Genomic DNA, 23,787 nt, shown 5'->3' with positions numbered 1-23,787 from the left:
TGATATTTCTTTCTCCCTATATGGTAAAAGTCTTTTCTTGTTGAGGTTTGAGCATCACTTGGCTTATCTGGAAAATTAATGCAGTGGTCCTATGGTTACTGCAATCCCTAGTGTCCCCTCTCCTTTTCTTGGATACTGGAACGTATATTGAGTGTTTCCAATCTGCCATTACTTTGTTTTCCATATTTGTTGACAGATTTTAATTAGAACTAGATTGACGCAACTTTATTGGTTTGCAGTTTATTTCTGGTGACTGATTTCTTTCAACTGATCAGAGTGCAGCTTCCACTTCACTTTCTGAAAGTGAAAATTTATCCTCGTGTAATTTTTCCTCTGTCACCCTTTCATCTCTTATGTAGTTCTTCTGCATATTGTTTCCATGTCTTTTTATTTCTACTTGGTCTTGTAATGTGTTCATCTGCTGGTCATATGGCATCCCCACTCTTGGTTTAAATTTCCCTTCGATTTTTTTTAGATCTTGTGGAATAGATCTCTTATTCTATCTTTTTGTTGTCACCTTCTATTGCTCTACATCGATTGTTATAGTAGTTCTTCTTGTTGCTGTGCACAGGTCATTGAACAGTAGCATTAGAGATTATGAATTTATTTCTGTCATCTTTTACCTTTGCTTCTGGTCTGCCTTTAACTGCTTGAAGAGTTTCAGCTGTTATCTATTGACGTTTCTCCCCTTTTTAGGTGATCTGTGGGCCCAAATAGACAGCCCAAAATAAAGATGCTTCAGATCACTTTGGAGGTATGCTGTTTAAATTACGCATGCGTCCTAAGAGGCCGGAAGCTGCGCCAAAGCCACGCTCCAGTCTTAAGGATTGGTTGATGATTGGTTGAAGGTTCCTCCTTAGCTGTATTCCAATTTTTGATGTTAGTAGTTTGCTATCTATGTCACAATCTGCTTCCTGGTCTTGTTTTTGTAGAGAAAATGGAGCTTCTCTATCTTCTGCTTTCAGTTATGTAGTGTATTTGATTTCTGCTTGGCCATCAGATGATGTCCATATATACAGTCACTTCTCGAGTTGCTGTTACTGGGGACACACATACTCTTCACAGCTATTGTGAGAGTTGCAGTTAAGATCAGAGAAGTCTGAATGGGGTGGCAGATGGTGTCTTCACCACAGTTTCTCATATAGCCCAGTTTCTTCAACACTCTACATCCAGGCTCCACTATTGAGTGACACAACCTGAAATTGAACTTTTTAAAATCTATAAATCATAAATTGATAATTTATGTAAAAGGGTTGGCTTTTTTGTATTTATGTTTATGCCTTTGTGGGGCAAGAATGACAGTGGCATTGGGAACATTTTAAGACTCCAGAGAAACAGCATTACGTTAAAGTTAAGAATGGGACATATAATCTTCTATATAAACAATTCTCAAAAAAAAATCAGCTGGGACCCATTGCTCAGTCATGCATCAGCTTTGTGTGTTTGCCTGACTGGTGGCTGTGGATGTTTTGACCATTGTCTTAGAAATGGCAGAAGGAGGTTGGTAGAAGTGGAATGGTAGCCTGATGAAACAGTGGGAAAAATCATATCTTAAGACAAACTTCAGTGGTTTGTGTCCTTATTTTAAAAACGAAACTTAGGGATCACTGTTCTACCAAATTTCCTGTACTTTTTATAAAATAGTACAGATTTTAAACAACTGTATAGACTTGACTATAAGTTGAGAAATGTATGCCCCAAAATTGACCCTAAAATCCTGGGTCTACTTGTATATGGGTCAGTACACTAATACTGCTTAGAAAGGTCCTGAAACAAGCACTGCCTGATGCCCCACTTTTTGTGCCTGGAGGCAGGAGAGTGTGTGTGTGTGTGTGTGTGTGTGTGTGTGTGTGTGTGTGTAAGAGGTTCCCAATCTGATTTGAAAGCCTTTTCTTCCCATCACAGAAACACACTTTTAGCTCCACTTCTGTTCCTCCCCAGTCCGATGTGAAAGCCTTCTCTTCCCATCAAAGAAACCCCCCCATTTAGCTCCATGTCTGCTGCACCCCAGTCCAGAGTGAAAGCCTTCTTTTCCCAACAAAGAAACCCCCCTTTAGCTCCACTTCTTTCTCTTCCCAGTCTGATTTGAAAGACTTTTCTTCCCATCGAAGAAATCCTCCCCCCCAATTTAGCTCCACTTCTGTCCCTTCCCAATCTGATGTTAAAACCTCTCTTCCAGCAGCAGGGAAGTGGTGTTAGGTGGTCAGGAGAGGTCCAGAAAAGGAAGAGAGACGGAAGTGGTGTTTTCCCCTTTCCATTGTTTGTTAAAGCCCCCTAAGTTTTATCCTTGACTTATCCATGGGTCATATCAAAATCCATGATTTTTACCATGAAACCTTCCCTTGACTTATACATGAGGTCAACTTGTACACGAGTATATACGCTAAATCAAATTTCTACTGCAAACTAGAGTACATCTATTGAAGTAATGGGAATAGCAGTTGATTCAAAGAGTATATTCTAGTTGGGACTAGCAGTTGGATTTAGGGCCTGCATATTAAGGCATGATATTATGGGATCAACAGGAAGCAGTAGTGCTTAATATATATGTTCAAAATGCTAAATGTTAGTCCCATTGTTCTCTGTTCTTTTTTTTTTATTTAGAGTGTTAAAGACTTGGATTTTTGGGAAAAAAATCATTTGAGGTAGGGAATATAGAGTAGTCTTTGTTCTTTGTTAGCCTGTAGCACATGTCTGGTTTCTTAATTAGGATTGAACTGAATGGTACTCATTGCACAAGGAGCATTAACTAATTATTTTAACTCACTGGTGAATTCTATACAGATAGCTTTGTTAAAGGAAACCATGCGGATTGTACTGAATATCTTTGAAAACTAAAGTGTTGTTGCTAATTGACAAATATTGAGTTTGAATGTTAAATTAATTTGCACATAATTAACTTAAGTATAAGTATGCTGTGCGACTATTGATAAGTATTCAGTCTTCCTACTGCCCATCATGCAGTTCATGTAAAATGGAGAGGGGCCCATGGAGAATCATGAGCAATGTCCTATCCTCATTTCAGACAGATGCAGTTTCAAAGAGCTCCATTCTTACTCTTTGTTTAACACAACTTTAAGCTTTAACTGATAACTTTTCTTTCTAATGTCTTATTTACCTGTCTTGCATTTTGTTACTTAGTTCAGCAACTATTTTTAAGAGCATAGGAAGAGCCAGGATGGATTAGACAAAGGTCTATCTAATCCAACATTCTGTTCATACAGTGGCCAATCAATTGCCTATGGAAAAACTCCCAGTAGGCTATGAATGCCATAAATATTCAAAAGTTTACTTTAACAACAAAGTATTCCAAATGACTGAAGGAACCAAGGTACCTGACACTTTTAAACAATATTCTAGCTGGAATTATCATCTACAAATCACAATTAAGCTAATTAACATGTTCATCCAGTGTTTTGGGGTCATCACTGTATCATCAATATGCTGATGACACCCAACTCTACCTCTCATTTCCATCTGATTCTGAGGAAGCTGTTTATGCACTGAACCAATGCCTGTTGTCAGTAATGAACTGGATGAGGGCAAACAAACTGAAATTTAATTCAGACAAGAGAAATGTGCTCCTCGTCAGTCGAAAGGCATATCAGGGAATAGGAACTCTGCCTATGCTAGATGGAGTTATACTCTGGATATCTCAGGCTCGCAGCTTTGGTGTTCTCCTAGATTCAACTCTGAGCTTGGATTCCCAGGTTTCAGCAGTGGCCAGCAGTGCATCTTCACAGCTTAAACTATTTCGCCAGCTGTGCCTGTTCCTTGAGTCAGATCTGGTGACACGTGCCTTGATTACATCCTGTTTTGGACTACTGTAACATCCTCTACATGGGGCTGGCTTTGGAAATGCTGAGTGGAGCCAATTATAGGGAGCATATAAATCCCTTGTTAAAACAGCTTCACTGAGTACCAGTTCATTTCTGGGCACAATTCAGAGTGTTGGTAATGACCTATAAAACCCTATGTGGCTTAGGTCAAGACTATCTCCCCATATGAACATGCCAAAGTCCTAAGATATACAAGGGAAGGCTTTCTCTCAATTCCACCACCACCACAGGCTTGCTTGGTAATGTGTGCAACTGGCTGCTCCCACCTTCTGGAGTTCCCTTCTGCAGGAGGCTAGGCTAGACATTTTTGCCATCATAATAAATCGTAATAAATGGTGATACTAAGGAAGCCTTGTTAGAGCCCCTTTTCTGTGAAAAATTAGTAGAGGTAATCTCACTATTTTAAAGTTGTAAGGAGTATATACTCTATATACTTGACTATAAATTGACCTCATGTATAAATTGAGGACAGGTTTGGGGACCAAAATTATGGATTTTGATATGATCCGAGGATAAGTCGAGGGTAAAACTTAGCGGAATGTAACAAAGGTTTTAAAGGATGAAGCAGATGAAAACAATGCCAAAGAACTTGCAAAATTCCAGCAGGCATAACTGTTTGTGCTCATACTAAAGGCTGGATGGATGAGAGAATAGATGGGAGTCAGTGCTTCCAGGACAGATTACGCTGTTGTCTTTCACCAGGGGATAGTTCCTTTTTTAAATAAGAGTTAAAGTACAGTACAGTGGACCCTTGTTATATGCTGGGGTTTGGTTCCAAGATCCCCCGTGTATAACAAAATCCGTGTATGCTCAAGTCCCATTAAATATAGTGACATAGCAAAATGGTGTCCCATATAAAAAACGTAAAATTAAGGTTTGATATTTGAAATTTATACTTTTTTGAACATTTTCAAACCGTGGGTGCTTGAATCCGTGTATAAAAAATCAGTGTATAACAAAGGCCAACTGTATAAGGTATATATGAAATATAAATGAACATAATGTCTGGACTTGGGACCCATTTCCAAGGTATCTTATTATGTATATTCAAATATTCCAGAATAAAAAAACCCCACCAAAATCCAAAACACTTCTTATCCCAAGCATTTTGGATAGGGGATACTCAACCTGTATGTGTCTCCTTTATGAACTGTAAAACTTTGTATTAACCTTATATGAGCTTCAAAAAGGGGGTTGGGGTTGTGTGGAATTTCCTTAAACAGGAACTGAACATGCAGTAAGTGTCTCTGACAACTTAAAACAACTTTTGTACTAGTTCCTCCAAAACTCATTTTTAACATTAGTGATAACTTTTTTTGAGTATATCTTCTGTTTCATGATTAAGATGATATAAATGAAATTTCATTATGGCAAGCAATTTCTGCAGCACTAGAACAATGTTATTATATGCACAACAGCTTGAAACAAATGAAAAACACATGGTTCATTTCATCACTCCTTCCTCTAAGGAAACACATTTTCTATGGAAAAAGGGGGACAAAGAAAGCAGGGACTTACTTCATCTGTCCTCTTGAGAAGCCAGCTTAATCAGGCTTTGCCTCATACAAGCTGTCATTCATTGTTTTTCCACAGTCTGAGGAAGCTTAGTGTGTGGCTGCATTAGAACTACATTGTGTGTTGTTTGCCTCCAAGTTGTTTCTGACTTATGGTAACCCTATCACAGGGTTTTCTTGGGAAGTTTCTTCAGAGGGGGTTTGGCATTGCCATAATCTCAGGCTGAGAGACTGCCCAAAGTCACCCAGTGGAATTTCATGGCCAAGCAGGGATTCAAATATTGCTTTCCAGAATCATATTAACATATAACTACATTAAGTCTGGTCATTGTTTAAACAAACAAACAGAAAAACCCAGCTTCATTTATATACTGCTTCATACCGAACTAGCAGTGTCTAAGCTGTTTACAACTGTAAGCTAATTGCCCCCAACAATCTGGATACTCATTTTAGCGACCTCGGAAGGATGGGAGCCTGAGTCGAGCTTGAGCCCTTTTGCTGGTATTGAACTCACAACCTTATGGTTTGAGTGGGTGGCTGCAGTACAGGCATTTAACCACTGCACCACCAGACCTTGTAAGTTTAAAAATGTCTGCCTAAATTTTCTTGTTTTCATTTTGCCTGTCCATCTCTTTTTCTTTTGTCTTTTTAGATAATATACCTCAAATTCTTTTTTCCTTTTTTTTATAGCTATATATTCTTCCCTAAGAGCCTTGGGATAAAGAGTAAACTATAAATGCTTTAAATATATGTATAAAGATTAATTTAATTTCCATTAAACAAGTTGTTTCTTTTATTCTGCCTATCCGAAGAAATGGTTTACCTTATTATTGTCTTTTCTTTTACAGGCTGCTGAATCAGGAATAATAAAAGTAAAAACAATAGCAGCACGAAACACTGACATTTTGGCAGGTAATTATTTATAAAAAGAATAAAAATCAGTTTATGTTAAAGCTGTTTAAATCAAGTCTTTCGAATGTGGTTGTCTTTGCATATGTATATTGCCTTTAGAAAGTGGAAATGAGATTGTAGGTTTCAGCCATTTGACTCAGTTGAAGTTGAAACTTTGCACATTAACCTTGTTTCTAGTTAAAGCAGGTAGGAGTTGCTTAACTTCCTCTTCTAATGCAAAACAATGTGAGTACCTCAGGAGTGAGTTAAGTTAATTAAACTCAGGGATAATAATCAATATCCTGTATAAAGCATTCCTAACTTCCAGGTATCATAAATTAAAATTCTTTTGAAAGTAGAAACTATAATATTTGGAAGAAATCTTATACCCAATAGATTGGGATAGTTTACAATAAGTTATCTTTCACACATCAACATGGAAAAAAACCCTTTCATTCTTTGATTCATTGGTTATTTTCTGAACCAGATGAGATTTCTATTGCATTTAGAGTTTTATGGTTGTTTGGGGCTGAGATCCAGGTCAGCTTTAAGATTCTCAATAAAAATTTGAGTGTCCTCCCTAATGGAAGAAATTTTTATTTCCCCAAATTAAGTCAAATTGCATAATTGTTCCCAAAATGACAGAACAAGAAAGCATGGCATGTTGTTTGTCCTGCTATGCCACATTAGCTGGGGGGGGAACCATACTCCAAAGATTTCTTGAGAGGGTGTTTGTTTTGTTTGTTAAAAAAAAGTTGTAGAAATTTCAGGAAATTATAGCTGTTCAGATTTTAGCAGACAAATAGTCTAGAATCTAAATGTTAGATCTAGTTCTGCAACAAAATTTGATTGTGGGTCACAGTAGTTTCTAGTGAGCGAAAAAGAAGAAACATGTTGTGATCATCCCAAATCCCTTTCTTTGGTGTTTGCTACCAGATATGTCAAATAGATATTGCTTGCTCTGATATGATTCTGTTGAGAAACCTGTGAAAACAAGTAGTGTAAGGGGTGAAATGGACTGGTGGCTTGGAGTGGCCAGTCCAACTGTGATTGCCCTATGATTAGCCAGTGACCTCAGTGACTGGATGGCCCACTCTGAAAGTGGACCACCACCATGGTTGCAAACACGCCACTGGCAAGGAGCAGATTTTTGCCACTGTTTTTTCTGACTACTGAGGCATGTCTTTCATGTTATGTCCAAAGTACGACAGTCTCAGTTTAGTCATCTTGGCTTCTAGGGAGACTTCAGTCTTGATTTGGTCTAAGACCCATTTATTTTTTGACAGCCCATGGTATCCACAGAACCCATCGCTAGCACCACATTTCAAATGGGTTGACTTTCTTCCTATGATACCTTACCTGGAATGGATCCCTGTTAAACTCAGTGGAACTGAGTGGAAATGTACAGTTGTGTCCTGTTGTGCTGTGAGAACAAGGTCTGGATTAAGGTGGTTGGGGGCTTGGAGTAGTTTAAAAAATGGGGCCCTCTTCGCACATATGTGTGAGCTGTTAGAAGAGTTTGTTGTTCTTGTGTGCCTTCAAGTAATTTCTGACTCACGGTGACCTGTCCTATATATATATAGCCCCACTGGCTCCCCACAGTGTCATAGAATAGAATAGAATAGAATAGAATAGAATAGAATAGAATAGAATAGAATAGAATAGAATGCAAAGCACCAAAAATTTACCCACCCACCCCGGTGCATGTAAATATTCTGCATACCTGCATATGAAAAAGATGGGATTGCTTTTTACATTTGGGCATTTGAAAATTGTTATTTCAAAGAACATTTTTGGTAGATCTTAGAAATCAGACTTGCTTGAGAGAGGGGAAAATCCATACAACACAATCCTGGAGGCATCTCATGACTTTTGGCATCCAAGAGCTTAGGAGTTGACATCTGAGTAGCATGCAAGGGGTGAGACTCAAAAGAAGCACTGAGGTCAGCACAAGCCTCTAATTTGCCCTTAACAAATATCCATCTGACAGTTTTTAATTTTGTAAAAAATATACTTTACATTTAGGCTGTGGAATTTCTTATTGCACAGACTACACATTTCCTTCCTTCTCTATTTTCCCTCTTTGCGTGTGGAACAGTCTACTTTTTGTTCACCTAGGCTAGAGGAATTTTTTTTCTCTCTTTCCTCAAAGTTGGTCAGCCTTCGATGGTCAGGTGCCACTTAGAGCCCAAACAGAAATGGCAAGGCAGCAAAGGTTGGGAAAATTGTGGCAGTACTACTGTTGCTCATGCTGAACACACATACTGGCTTTGTGAAAAGAAAAAAAATGTGCCAAGAGCCAGAGCAAGCATTGCCAAAAAAATGTAGAGATTTTCACAGCCTTTTATCTTAACCTTCACCTCTTGAAAAATCTGTATCCACCTGATGTACTGCTGCCATTGCTTTTCAAGTATCCAGATTGCTTGATTGAGAGGTGGATGGATGAGAGAATGAGATAACCAAGGGATGCCTCCATTCAGTAACAGTTGCATGCAGCAGTTGCTGCCCTAGCTGGCAAGCACCTCTTCATTTTCCTGTACACCCCACCACACATCATTTGTACTGTTGACAACCCCCCCCCCCCCCCCCACGTAAGAGAGTACATTTTCCCTATTAGAAATTTGGAGATGCTCTCCTGTTCAAAGCAGGGCAGGTAATATTGTGGCACCATTACCTGGAAAACGTCTTCCTCTTTCCCACCCTCCTCCTCCTCTTCTACTTTTAGATGCTTGTTGAAAACCTACCATTTTATGCATGCCTTATTGCTTAGTCTGATCTATCTTCTCTTTCAAGGATCAGGAAAATAGTTCCTTCTTTGTGGTCTTCGTACTCTGTTTTCAGTATGTGTTATTATTGTTGTACACTGCACATTCTAGTATATTTGAACAGCTTTGCTTCTCATATGTTTTCACATGGAAAAATAATTACATCTTTTTATTTTAGGTTTAACTGATATGGGCTGCATCCATACCAGAGAAATAATCCAGTATGAGACCACTTTAACTGCCCTGGTTCAATACTAAGAAATTCTGGGAACTGTAGTTTAGTGAGACATTTAGTCTTCTGTCAGAGATCTCTGGTGCACAATAAAGTACAATTCCCAGAATTCCCTAGTACTGAGCCAGGGCAATTAAAGTGGTCTCACACTGGATTATTTCTGCAGTGTGTTTTGGGCCATTGTAACAATTCCTGTTGCCCATTTGACTGATGTTACATTCATTAATTATGAGGATATAATGGTGATGGTGATGGTGAATGTTAGGAACTAGTGGGAAAGTGTTTGGGGAAAAAATCTATTGTAGATGAATGATTCACTGTCTTGAGCTTTGGTATTGCCAGTAGAAAGGTTTATAATGGCTTCCACATACACTAGATTACTATCAGAGGGCTAGTTATCTTAGTCTGTTGCTTCAAAAATGATACCACAAAGAATTTCACAGTCTTCATTTTTTTAGTTTTCTAGATTTTGAAGAATTATTTTTCTGTTATAAAAAAACCTACTTATTTGCTGCAATATATATTAGATTAGTAGTCCTTCCCCTCTTTCTTTACTATAATGCTTCTATTTTATTTATTGTTTCTTTTGTTTTCATTGCTGTCATGAATGCTGACATAAGCGGGAAAGCTTAACAGGTAATGTCAGCTATACATCCAGATTCACAGTAGAATCGATTGTCTCCTGGAAGTTAAGCAAGGATGTAGCCAATCCACCTTTGGGAGGGATACATTCCTGGAAAGATGGAGAAAACTGTCTTGTGTACTTAATAATCTATCCTCTCAAGATGGTGAATCATTCAACAGAGCCTCCACTGAAGATCACAAATTCTTTCAGGTTCATGTGGAAAGAGGAGGTCTTGCAAATATTCTGGCTCTAATTTTTAAGTTTGATCCTTATAGGTAAAAACCAGAATCTTGAACTGAGTTCAGAAGGCAATGCAGTTAAGTTAGGAATGATACTATGTGACCTCTAGTGTAGTATTACTCAAAGTAGTCATCCACAGCTTGGTGCCAGTCCATGACCCATCAGCTGTTTATCCATGGTGAATTTCCATGTAGAAAGAAAGAGTCATATCCAGTGGCACTAATGTGGTACTGGTCCCATTCACACAGGGACGGAAATGCTGGTCTGTCACCTCAGGCAGCTTGAGAAGCTCTAGTATGCTGCTACTGCTGCTTCTACAATTAATTTATATCACCTGCTTTTCCCAGTGCAGTACTGGAACTCAAGGAGGCTTACAAATTACTAAAACTAATGTAGATTGAAAACATACAAAAGCATTAATACAAAACAATATATACATATATGTCATTTAAAAACAATTAATCTATAGAATAATTGAAAACTGGTTATAAAACAGATTAGGATAGCACACAGGAAACTCTTTTCAGGGGCAGTCTCATGAAGACTATTTTACAGTTGTCTATTAAGGAGATAATAATAGTTGTGGTTATTGTGCAGTTATGTCTTTGTAGTTCTTGAACTGGGTTTAAAGTTGGGGATACAGGCTTTATGCCCGAGTCACCCATTTAGTTTTAAACATATGTCTACATCAGCTTGCACATGACATGCACATCTGACTTACACAACAGACTAACTCAGTAAATATGATGGTGCTATGCAAGCAGCTTTCTCCCCTCTTGGGAGAATGATGCCATATAAATTCAGTAAATAAATACATAAATAACATATTTATGTTGAGCAACCTTCCCCAAACTATTGCCCAACCATGGCCACTGGCTGGGAAAATGGGAGTTTTATTTCATCATACCCATAGGGTATGAGATTAGGTAAGAATGATGTACAAAAAATATAAATGAATCTCATAGGCTGTAAGACTTTAGATGGAAAATAGCGTGAAAGAATTGTACTTCTGTTGGGTAATCCAAGAATATTAATTTTATAAAATCATGGTTTTAGACTGCATCTAGCTACAGTACGTATTAGCTATCCTGACTAATAGGAATGTGGTTCTAGAAGAATTCAGCTAGAGGTCTTTCAGTCCTCTGCTACTCTAGTTCATACCTAGTAAATTGGACACATGAGAGAAGCAGTGAAATGAATAGTACATGAGAATCTGAGTGGGGTAATAAAAAGTGGTGGGGAACTTGTGTGACTGAAGAATGTGGAGAAATAATGTGCTAACTGGCAGGTAAAAGAAAATTCAACCCCTTGTTCCTGCTAAAATTCTCTTGACTTCTCCAAAATAGTTCTTACCTTACATATAAATTTGAGGTAGGAGTTCCAAGATAAAAACGATTTCTATTCATGAATATTTTGGTGTAGAGTGACAGAGTAGTGATTTTCTTACATTCTATTATTTTTTACATTATTAATGAAGTTCAAGATCTTCTAATCTTCTCTCTGTCTCTCTCTTTCTGTCTATGTTTCAAAGCTTTGAAAGAGAACAGCTCAGAGGTAGTCCAGCCTTTTCTGATGGGCTGTGGAACAAAGGAACCAAAGATCACTCAGTTATGTTTAGCAGCTATACAGAGGCTCATGTCTCATGAAGTTGTTTCAGAGGTAAGACTGGGCTGACCTATGTGAATACTGTAACTATCATTATACATAGTTAAATAATTAATAATAAAAACTGAGTGTAAATTAATAGGTAACTGTGGTTTGATACAGATATAATGCTACGTTGGAGCATTTATTAGCAGTATTGGTCCGGTATTCTTTTAACTTTCAATTTCAGCCAAATACAGGTAGTATCTTGAAAGCTATGGTGATACAGTCGGCCCTTCTTATACACAGATTTTTAATACACGAATTCAAGTATGCATGGTTTGAAAATGTTCAAAAAAAGTATAAATTTCAAATATCAAACCATGATTTTCCATTTTTTATCAGGGACACCATTTTGCTATGTCATTATATTTAATGGGACTTGAGCATACATGGATTTTGTTATACACTGGGGATCTTGGAACCAAATCCCAGTGTATAACAAGGGTCCACTGTATAATATTTTTAGTATTGAGCTAAGGGTCCAGTGGACCAACTTCAGTCATGAAGCTCACTAGTAATCTAGAGCCGGTCTCTGCCTTTTAGCTTATTCTATTTTACAGGCTTGTAACAAGAATAAGATTGGGGCAGAACATCAAGTAGGCTGTCTTGAACTCCTTGAAGGATGATATAAATATGTAGTAAATATCACTGAGCCATAGGGACTATCCATGAATATAAATAGGTGTGCAAACAGTTGATCTGACTGTGTTTAGCATTAACATTGATACAAATGTTGCTCAAAAAATAAGGAGAAAGCCAGGAGTATGTTGTTCCATTGGAGAGTATTTGCACCAAACTTGCAGTTAGGATTACAATGCCCCCTCCCCCCCCAAAAAAAAAAAATACTAATTCACAGCACTGCTAACCCTCAGTTAATAAAGTTAACTGTTCCTGGAAAACAGAAAATTTGGTAACAGAAACAGAAATCACATACTGGTAGAAAGAATAGGAATGTTACAAAAAAGAAGAGAAGTTCAACATGTTTTAGCAAAGTTGAAATAAAACAAGTTTGATTAGCATTGCATAAGTTAAACAAAAACATATTGAGCCTTTTAGAGACCACTTGAAGATTCTTCCAAAATGCTTCAGAAAAGACTTTTCTTTTATCAGCCTCTTCACTTTTGTTATTATCTCCAGTTTGGTGGCCAAATTTATTAATAATAATAATAATAATAATAATAATAATAATAATATATTTATTTCTATACCGCTTTTCCTGTGAGATCAAAGCGGTTTCCAAGTTCAAAAGGAATATACATTTTAAACATGTTACAATATAATATACAGTCAAGAATACTGTGTCTTCAGGCTAGCCTGTTCTCTCCCTCACAGGCCCAAGGATGACAGTTACGGGGGGAGGGCACTGTCTCTTGAGGCCAGCTGTATATATATTGTGTGTGTGTGTGTGTGTGTGTGTGTATACATACATACACATATGTATATACAGTGGAACCTTATTATACGCGGGGGATCCGTTCCGGATCCCACCGCGTATAAAAAAAATCCGCCTATGCTCAAGCCCCATTGTTTCCAATGGGGCTCGTGCGCGCGCGCCCATTCAATTGAATGGGACGCGCCGCCCCTTCCGCCCCGCGCGCGCCGGCGGCTTTGAGCGCCTATGCTCAAAGCCGCCTATAAAAAGATCGCGTATGCGGAGGCTCCACTGTATTGATATACAGTTGCCCCTCCCCCTTAACCACAGATTTTTTATCTACAGATTCAAGCATCCACGGCTTGAAAATATTTTTTAAAAGTATAAATTCCAAATAGCAACACTTGATGTTGCCATTTTATATAAGGGACACCATTTTGCTATGCCATTGTATTTAATGGGACTTGAGCATCCACAGATTTTGTTATCAACGGGGGATCCTGGAACCAAATTCCTGTGGATAGCAAGGGCCCACTGTATGCGTCTTCTTTTCTTTAAATGCTGTAGGTAGCTGGTGAGGCAGTCTTATCTGGTCTCCTCTTTTTTCTCTGTTTTGCTGTTCATACATGCTCAGTAAGCAGTTCTGGAGACATTGCTATTTACCTTACCTGTTGAGAGGCGGACCAAGAGCAGCAATCACCTTCCTAGAAAGCCAAGTCCTATACAGTACTGTTGCAGCTGCCGCCACTACTGGCCTCCTCCTCCTCTTCCTCTTAGCAGTTCTCCTCATTGTCGTCTTCCTCCTCCTTGCAATTATTCTGGCCACCTGAGAAGAGCAGCTTCTGCTGGATTGGGATGGTTGCCCATGGGACTGTGAGAAACTGCTCTTTTTGGGCAGCGGGAGCAATTGCAAGGAGGAGCAGGAGGAAGAGAATGACAACGAGGAGGACTGCTAGGACAAATGGTGTAGTGGCGGCAGCTGCGACAGCACCAGGTAGGACTTGTCTTTCTATGAAGTGGACTCCCTGTACTTGGTCAGCCGCATCCCAGCCCGGCGGGAGCTCCCTCAGCCATCCAAGGGGATAGCGATGGAGCTGGGACTCCCACAGGCATGATTCAGGGATGTAGCCGGGAGGGGGGGGGTTCTTGGGGTCCAGACCCCCCCCTTCCATTAGAAAAATGAATGGTGTGTGCTGCTGCGCCGCCGCACCCAAGCCCCATTATAATGGTGGCACATAGTCTGGACCCCCCCCTTCCTAAAATCCTAGCTACGTCCCTGCATGATTGGTAGTTAATGGCAGCACAGCCCCATGTGTGCACTGCCGTTGGGGACAACAGGGGCTTGCCATTGATGGATGCTGAAATATGTGGATGGCAAGCCCATGGATAACGAGACCCCACTGTATTGACATTTAGAGGATGCCTTTGATGTTGGCTTGCAGCAGCAAGTCTGCATTAAAAAATGCAATAAAGTGTGAGCTGGGAATGAGAGGGATTTTATTCCTGACTATTCTGCTGTAACTATGTGTGCTTTCTTAGATAAATAGCAGTGTCTCCAGAACTCCTTACTGAGCATGTGTGAACAGCAAAATTGTTTGCTGCCACCGCCCAGCTCCCAGAGCAAGAAGAGGAAGAGTCCTGGGAGGAGGAAGACTTCAGCTCCTCATTCTCCTGTCAAGTTCCTCAGCTTCTACTTCATGAAGTTCCATTGTCCCTAATGGTAGTGTGGCCACGTGCATATGCCAACATTGGGAACAACAGGACTCGAACATCTGAGGGTTTGGGTATCCACAAGGAGTATGGAATCGATCCCCTGTGTATACTGAGGTCTCACTGTCCTGTTAAAAGAATCTTCCAGCTAAACAGAGGCTGAATGAGAAAGTGGGAAGGGGGGGGCCTGGAGAGCACAAAACCTTTGGAAAAGTGAGCTTCACGGTCAAAGGCTTTAACTCTGGTATGCCTATAAATCGTGGTTTACATTGTTTGAATCTCCTTGTAAGATATAAATAAAATAAATAAACTAATAAAGCCATCATGCTTCTCTGCCAGTTCAATATTTTAAATGAACCAATTTTAACAGTATATATTTAAGAAAAGGTATTTCCATCTCAAATGGCACATGCTCATTTTATTGGAATCTAGAGACTGAATACATAGATTTCATACTCATGTTAATATCTCATCCAGATTTATTTGTTTGTCTGTTTATTATGGATGCTAACATTGCATTAACATTCCTGAATAGAAATGTGAAAACAAAACAGACACAAAACCATGGACAGAAAACATTTTCAACCAATAGTATATTAGGTCTGCTGGAACTGATTATTGACACAAACTTCTTTAGCCATTTTCTGCACAAACTATTTGGCATTTGAATAATCTCCCATAATTTATTCCAAGGTTGCAGCTGGAAATGTTATTAATATGCTGTGGCAATTGATGGAGAATAGCCTTGAAGAGCTCAAGCTTCTTCAAACTGTTCTTGTATTATTAACAACCAATACAGTTGTCCATGATGAAGCACTTTCTAAGGTAAGAGTTCAGTCTAATTTAAATTGCAACAACAACAACAAAAATAATGTTTGGTTAACAAACTGGAGTGACCTGGTTTTTCAGGTTTTTCATTGAATCTTAAGTATGTTTTCTAGACCATTCTTCGACACACATAGACCTCTGCAACCTAGTCTTGCTTCTTTTTTTTCTGATGGTTTATACTATCACTGCTTTTGGACTTCAAATACTATTTGATTCTGGAATTCTGTTCAGAGAGATGGTGAACCATTGTTCCATGTTTTACTTTACTGAAAAAAGCAATATTAGTAAAAGGATTGCTAAGGTCCAAAACACACTACAGAAATAATCCAGTTTGAGACTGCTTTAACTACCCTGGCTCAATGCTAGGGAATTCTGGGAACTGTAGTTTTGTGGGACATTTAACCACTTCTGTCAGAGAGCTCTTGTGCCAAAATAAACTATAATTCCCTAGCACTGAGCAAGACAGTTAAACCAGTCTCAAACTAGATTATTTCTGCAGTGTGTTGTGGACCTTAGATAATTAACCATTATGATAGTTTGAGTCAAACAATTTTTGAGGGTTTTTTCAACCCATTAGAATCTTGAATAAATGGAATATCAAAAATAAATTAGATTACCTACAGATGTATGGTGTTGACTTTTTACATTTTTAGACCCTGTTTATATTTTCTGTTGGATTATTGAGCTCAGTGCAAAAGGCCCTCTGCATTTGATACCACAAACTAGAATGTTGCCAAAATAACATCCCTAGGAAAAAGAAGAGCGACTTTGTAGTAGGTGGACATCTTGGGTCAGTGAGTATTACAGAAACTTAGAGCCAAAACAGATGGCCCGAAAGGGATGGCTTGATGCCCCCCTTTGGACGCCATGTTGGGGCCATGGCAACCGCATACCATGCCCCCAACCTGGCTGTTTGCCAGCCCAAAAAGAAGTGGCATAAAGCCAGTTTTTTGCCATCACCACAGCTTTGAAACACTCCTGTGGTGTGCGGCATCTAAGACCTGCACCTCCAGAGTGCTGCAAAGCTGCCTACCGTGTGGTCGGGCAGGCAGCTTCACACCAGCTTCCTACTGGCTTAGGGGCATGCATTGTCTAAACTAAACTCCCCGAAGCCACCAAGAAGCCACTGCAAAGGGGCCATCTGTTTTACCCCTTAGTTCATTTTTGGTACAAGATCAGATTAACACCTGTAAATCCTCCTAAACCAAAAATTAGAAATAAATTTATATCAGGTTTAACTTGATTAAATTCTAGTCAGAATAAGTAAAGCCTCTTAAAGCCAGGAAAATAAGGGGCTGTGCAGACTGCTTCCTTCAGCTGCACCAGATGGGGCTGCGGCAACTACATGCTGCAGCCCCAATCTGGCCTTTCCAGGGTGCAGAAAGGAGCTGCAAAAAGCCACGGCTTTAATGTGCTCCTTTAGCACTGCATCGTGTGGATGCAACACCAGAGGAGTGCCATGATGGTGTGTGGAGCAACGCACAGCCTCATGCCACAATGGGGTTGGAGTTGAGGTGTGTGTCACGTGGACACCACGCCCTGACTCCGTCCCCAGGCTGGCCTTTATGGCCGGTGTGTGCAGCCCCTCAAATTTCCATTTAAAATGCAAATGGATTAAAATTTCCTCATAACTAGTAATAACTAACCTCATCTATTGAAAATATACTTGAAAATATATTGAAATCAATGAAATATTAGACTGCTTCAAGAGCGTGTTCAGCTTTGGTCAAATTTTCAAGCAAACTGAGTTCCACAGTTGTGAAACAGTTAACAGAATTAATTCTTTCTGTGTATTTTTTCTGTATCAACTTATCACATAAAGTTCTAATCAAGAGGCATACATGATATGGATATGTTGAACAATTGTGTGAGTCATATGATCTTATTTTTTATTCACTTGTGAAGAAGTTTTAATGGAGCATAAAGGAGGGAGCAGTTTCTTAGCAATATCAAGTACATTTCTATACCGCTTAGCTGTGCACTTAAGCACTCCCTAAGCAGTTTACAAGGCGGGTACTCATTTTAGTGACCTCAGAAGGATGCAAGCCTGAGTCGAATCTGAGCCTCTGGCTAGTATTGAACTCAGAAACCTATGGTTTGTCAGTGAGTGGCTGCACTACAGGCATTTAACCACTGCTCCACCAGGGCTCTTTCTTAGATATGCAGGGACTAAACCATTTAATATTTTAATATAATAATAATAATAACAACAACAACAGTCTTGAAGTATGTATGAAGATAATGCAGGGCCAGTGGAGAAAATCTGGAACTTTTGGCAAATTTGCTACCCTGTAGGTAGAAAATACAGTGTCATTTCCCATACCAGCTGAAATTTTCAAACCACGGTGGGCCCTCCCCTTACACAGGGATCCGTTCCGGATCCCTCCTTGTAAGGGGAAATCAGCGTATGCTGGAGCCCCATAGGAACTAATGGGGCTTGCACACGGTGGTGCATGTGCGCCACAGGCACGCACCCCATTAGTTCTTCCTGGGTGCACGATGGGCTCTTCCAGGGTGGCTTTCAGTGTATGCTGAAAGCTGTGTGTGGTGTGCCCACATAAAACACAGGCGCACTGCATTACCAAAAGAAACCTCATTTAGAATGTTTTTCAATCTGGTTTGAGGGTGAGGAAGATTTCTATGACTTTATAATTAAATTCAAATTAATTTGAGGTTTTGGAATCTGACAATGTTCATGGCTTAGTTCTTGTAGAAAAATTACAGAAATTAACATTATATATTATTTTTATTGTTATATGTATAACTTTTAAGAAGAGTTGACTTGTATAGTTAGAATTGTTAATTTTTTAAACTTTTTTTAAGGCAATTGTGCTCTGTTTTCGGCTGCACTTCACAAAAGATAATATCACAAATAATACTGCAGCAGCTACAGTACGGCAAGTAGTTACTGTTGTTTTTGAAAGAGTGGTTGCAGAAGATGAACGCTATAAAGGTAGGTATGTTCTTATATTATAATGAAAACATAATAAATTATATTTGTTGCTTACAGTAAATTAATTTTTATAATCTCTAAAATAATATCTGTCAATTTTTTCCAGAGAGCTGAGAGGTCCATACACAGTTATTCTAGTTTTTAAAGATGTACCCCTATTAATTTATTTCAGGATAAAAAGCAAGCAGGAAGATTGGGGGGGGGGGAAGGAAGTATGAATATAAATCTACTTCTTCGAATGCATACCAAGTGGTATTAAGGCTTCAGACATAAAGCATATTTATACAGTGTGGGAGTGGGATAGAATATAATAGCATTCAGAAGGCTGCAAGTCTTGTAAATTTTCAAAGGTAGTGTCTTTCAGATCTTTACAGTGGTCAAGTAGTGTTGATGTGTGAAATCAATCATCTGCTTACTAAAATTTAGTTTCCCAGGATTCAGAACTCCCTCTGAGAAGATTCTTTTTGATTTACGAAAACTTTTATTAATATACATAGTGTGCCATGAAGCCATTGTCCTTGTTCATGTCACTGATATGGACTGCAATTTATGAATATAGTTCAGTTCAGCTGTTTTATCTTTCTAGTCATCCTTTATAATTTATTTACTGTAAAACTCTTACTATATATCCAGAATGTTTTAAATGATCTAAAGTTGGTTTTGGGGAACTACCATTTCTAATGCCACATAATTAACCCTCTTGCATAGTGTCCTGTTTGTCTAATGTAGCATGTAGAGGGGAATTGTTGGCATAGGATGGCATATGTCACATTGGAGGAAGATCAAGTAAATATTGCTCTTCTGTAATATTGCTCCCAGAGCAGATTTGAGGACAGAGTTGGCATCTGGATTTGTTGCAGGAGCTTACTCTTGTATTATCACCCTTGTTATGGATCCTTTTGTTAGTGAGTAGTTGTTTAAGATTTGGAGGCTGTCTGTAGACCAATAAAGGCCTGCATCTCAGAGCTTATGAGAGGGCTATGTTATTCTACAGAATTGGTTTTAGCTTGTTGATGCATTTGAATGGTTTCAGCAGAAATTGTAGATGACCACTAGGGACATTAATACCTTCCTGAGGTCTTAATATCACTTGATACTGCATCAGAATGAGTGAGTTTATATCCATGAAATCTCATGTGAAAATAAAAACCAGTTAGTTTTAAAGATGCTGCCACATTTGCTTCTTCACCTCGCTCCCCCCCCCCCCCTTTTAAGGGTTATCCTAGTTTATCCTCAACAGATCTAAGAAAAACAAGACCATCCAGTGAGTTTCACAGCTAAGTGGGATTTCATCGTAGGTCTCCACAGTCCTGGTGGAAGTTCATCCGCTAGACCTCCCTAGTTAGCAAAAGTGAGGTCTTAAAGATCTTATGTCAGGTCATTTAATTACAATGCATTAGTTAAAGTAAATGAAAGAATGTATAGCTGTTCAATTTCTGATATGTTATATTCTGGATTGTATGCAGATGTTGTTGAACAACCAATAGGAGTTCAAGGAAATAGCAATAGAAGATCTGTCAGTACTTTGAAGCCATGTGCTAAAGATGCATACATGCTTTTTCAGGTAATGATTGACATTTGAATTTTTATTATTAGGCTTTTTTTTTAATATGCTGTATAACTTATACATAGACCAGTTTGTGAGAACAGGCAGTCACCACTCCAGTGTTTGCATCTGGTGAAGGAGATTGGTCTACACAACGTTTTGAAAACATGTTAGGATGCAGTATGCAGGACTTTCTTAATATCATGGATGGGAAGTGCAGCATTCAGGACTTACTCTACATCAGGGGTTCCCAATTTTTTTGACTCGCAGAGCCCTTATTTTTATGGTGGAACCCCTAAGAGGCCTACCCTGTGTCTTACAAGTCAATAATGTTTAGGAGTACGAATAAGAACATATTCTTATTCTTTAATTTCATTCAATTTTTATTTCTTTCATTTTCCTGGAGTGGCTGCAGAGCACCTGGGCAGTGCACACGGAGCCCTAAGGACTCCTCGAAGCAAGGTTGGGAACCATGCTCTATATCTCAGCTATAGATATCTCAGCTTTAGACACTGGAGATTCCTGCACTACATTTTCATAGTGCTGCTGTTCTACTTTTACTGCTCTGGCTCCCTTCTGTAGCATTCTGGGGTTTGTAGTTCATTGAGTCCTAAGAACTCTCTGACTGAGAATTGTAAATGCCTCTCCCTAAATTGCAAATCCCAGAATGCCACAGGAGGCAGCCAGAGCAGTAAAAGTGGCATATTGTCACTATACGAGTGTAGTATGGTAATCTCCTTCATGTTCTGGCTAAAGTACCATATTTTAGTAAGTTTGTTAACAAATTAGAAAGACTTATACAGGGATGTTAGAACAGCTAGTAGACAGTTTGCAACACTAAAGAACCTGGTTATGTTTAGCTTTAAAAACTAACCGGACATTCTGAATATCTTTCATATACCTGAAAGTAGGGCTGGGGAGTAGGAATAAGGAGTAAGAGGTTTTTACAGAAGTAGGAGTATATTTGTTACTCCTTATTCCTGTTATTGTATTGTACATGTGAAGACCAAAAACCAATTTTATTATATTGCACTGTGGAAGAGACTGGGAGGCAAAGACACACCCACACACCCCAGCCTTGCAAAGCAACCAGGGCTTTCCCCCAGGGCTGGGGAGTAGGAGTAAAAGAGTAAGAGATTTTTATAGAAGTAGGAGTAACATTAAGAAAAAATATCTTACTCCGGAGTAAGACAAGGAGTAATCCCAAACTTGCTATACCTGCTTGAAAGGATCTCAGAAAACAACTGCTCAGCCATATCAGCTGTAAACAGTACAAGCGAATTGGTAGTTTAATATTAATGTACAAACACATTAATTTGAATAAAATTGTTAACAAGGGACTGGTTCTGGTGAATCATTGGGCATATTTCTTCTCTTCTCTATTCATGAAGCATTTTCATCCTTCTCTTATTTGATGCAAATCATAGCTTGACATTTCACCTGAACTGGAAGACTATGAATTATACTAGCCCTGAAGACTTGGGCCTGTTTCTGCTTTATGGTTATAGATTTTAATGTAAAAATGTAGGAACATTTTAATGTGAAAATTCAGGAACATTTTTATGTTGGAAATATATAAAAGGCATAAAAATGATTTTCCTGGCTGATTCTACTGAATAAGATTTCAAAAATTTGTTTTGAATTTATTTTTATTTTTTTAGGATCTTTGTCAGCTGGTTAATGCTGATGCTCCATACTGGCTTGTAGGCATGACAGAAATGACCCGGACATTTGGCCTGGAACTACTTGAGTCTGTCCTCAATGATTTCCCCCAAGTATTTTTACAGGTGAACACTTTTGCTTATTTTTAATTGCAGAAAAAGAAGGGACTTTCTGATATGACAATTTTAGAAATAGTGTTCTGTTTATAAAATAGCACAAGATTGGATGCATTAACATTGGATTGGATAGTCATAGAGTAGATCCACTGAACTTATTTGTAGTTTCAGTCATAAGTAACATAGGTTATAAGTAATTTATGGTATAACTATGATTAAGCCTGGATTCAAATCAGAGCACTTGAGTGTATTCCTATTACATAGTATTCTTTGTTGCTTTTTTTTCTTTTCCAGCATCAAGAGTTCAGTTTCCTCCTTAAAGAAAGGGTTTGTCCACTTGTGATAAAACTCTTCTCACCAAATATCAAATTCAGACAAGGTTCCAGTACTTCATCTTCACCAGCACCAGTAGAAAAACCTTATTTTCCTATCTGCATGCGCCTTTTGAGAGTTGTTTCTGTATTGATCAAACAGTTTTATAGTTTACTGGTAAGACTGAAATCTTAATATCACTGTTATGCATTTGATGTATTTAATACCTTGTACATCAAAGTGCAACATGTGCACTGTGTTTATTTTATATATTGAAAGTCAGGTGACATACATGCTCAGGAGAGCTGGAGAAGCCCTCAACAAATCTCCTGTAGGTACAATATTCTAATAACTAACACCCTATATCACCCTATATCTACCTGGTAGCAGAATAATTTATATTTGTATGTCTCTCTCTCTCTCTCTCTCTCTCTCTCTGTGTGTGTGTGTGTGTGTGTGAGAGAGAGAGAGAGAGAGAATGAGAGAGAGAGAGAGAGAGAGAGAAATTCCAGCTGGCAGGGCAGGAAAAACTAAAGGAGAGAGAGGAGAGGCAACAGATAGTTTTGCAATTCTGCTTTCCTGCCTTGATCAGTGAGTGCATGAGAATACCCAAAGGTTTCTTCAGTTTTCCTAGAATTATCATTTTTGGTAGGTATCAACACCTCATTCTTTGCATGTCTGTTGAAAAGTAATTTGATCCAAATCAATATATCTCAAAAGATGGGGCTTCTAGATCGTGAAATATCAAGAACCTATTATAAAGATATGTATTTATGCTCATCTTTTTACTTCCTTCAGTGCTCCTCCAAAGCTTTTTTGGTAAAGCTTTTGACAGAATAAACACATGTAACTGAAACAACCAGATACCAATTCTGTATTCTTCCTGCTCCCCTCCATCTTTTGTTTCTCTTATGTCTACTTTCAGATTATGAGATCCTCTTATACTATCCTACATATTACACCATGCACCTGGGAACATTTTATTATTATTACAAATATAACTACTACTAGTGGTACTACTGCTACTGTTGCTACTACTGCTACAGGACAAACTACCGTATATACTTGTGTACAAGTTGACTTCATGTGCAGTGGACCCTTGCCTTATGCGGGGGATCTGTTCCGCCCCCCCCCCCCCACGTAAGGTGAATCCCGCCTATGCTCGAGCCCCATTCATTTGAATGGGACGTGCCACCCCTTGCGTATAACGCGGGTGCATTGTATAGATCAAGGGAAGGTTTCACCGTCAAAATCATGAATTTTTATATGACCCATGGATAAGTTGAGGGTAAAACTTAGGAGGCTATAATAAAGGATGGAAAGGGAGAAATACCACTTCCATCTCTCCTTCTTATGTGGACCTCTCCCAACCACTAATACTAATTCCCAGGTGCTGGATGAGAGGTTTTAATGTCGGATTGAGAAGAGAAGTGGTGTTAAATGAGATGGATTTTTTCCATGGGAGGAGGAGGCTTGCAAATCAGAATGGGGAGGGAAGCAAGTGGTATTAAATGGGGAGAGTCTTCCATGGGAAG

At 38.8% G+C, this 23,787-nt stretch overlaps 1 protein-coding gene across 3 annotated transcripts in view; it reads left to right on the top strand.

Moving 5' to 3' along the window:
* Nucleotides 1-23,787, top strand: part of MON2 (MON2 regulator of endosome-to-Golgi trafficking) — a 66,309-nt gene that overhangs the window by 5,777 nt on the left and 36,745 nt on the right. For 2 of the 3 annotated variants that reach the window (XM_089524219.1, XM_089524218.1), the window contains exons 2-8: nucleotides 6,202-6,265; nucleotides 11,638-11,765; nucleotides 15,529-15,660; nucleotides 18,487-18,616; nucleotides 20,083-20,180; nucleotides 21,824-21,949; nucleotides 22,235-22,429. In XM_089524219.1, coding sequence (XP_089380345.1) covers nucleotides 6,202-6,265; nucleotides 11,638-11,765; nucleotides 15,529-15,660; nucleotides 18,487-18,616; nucleotides 20,083-20,180; nucleotides 21,824-21,949; nucleotides 22,235-22,429 — 873 coding nt within the window. Of the gene's footprint in view, nucleotides 1-6,201; nucleotides 6,266-9,860; nucleotides 9,878-11,637; nucleotides 11,766-15,528; nucleotides 15,661-18,486; nucleotides 18,617-20,082; nucleotides 20,181-21,823; nucleotides 21,950-22,234; nucleotides 22,430-23,787 lie in introns of those variants that run through there. The other variant, XM_089524220.1, reaches the window with a different exon arrangement.

Source organism: Sceloporus occidentalis, unplaced genomic scaffold, assembly GCF_023333645.1.
Source record: "Sceloporus occidentalis isolate IW3139 unplaced genomic scaffold, rSceOcc1.0.p SCAF_5, whole genome shotgun sequence".
Classification (NCBI taxonomy): Eukaryota; Metazoa; Chordata; class Lepidosauria; order Squamata; family Phrynosomatidae; genus Sceloporus; species Sceloporus occidentalis.
The sequence above is the reverse complement of the archived record's forward strand: the minus strand, read 5'-3'. Positions and strand labels throughout refer to the sequence as shown.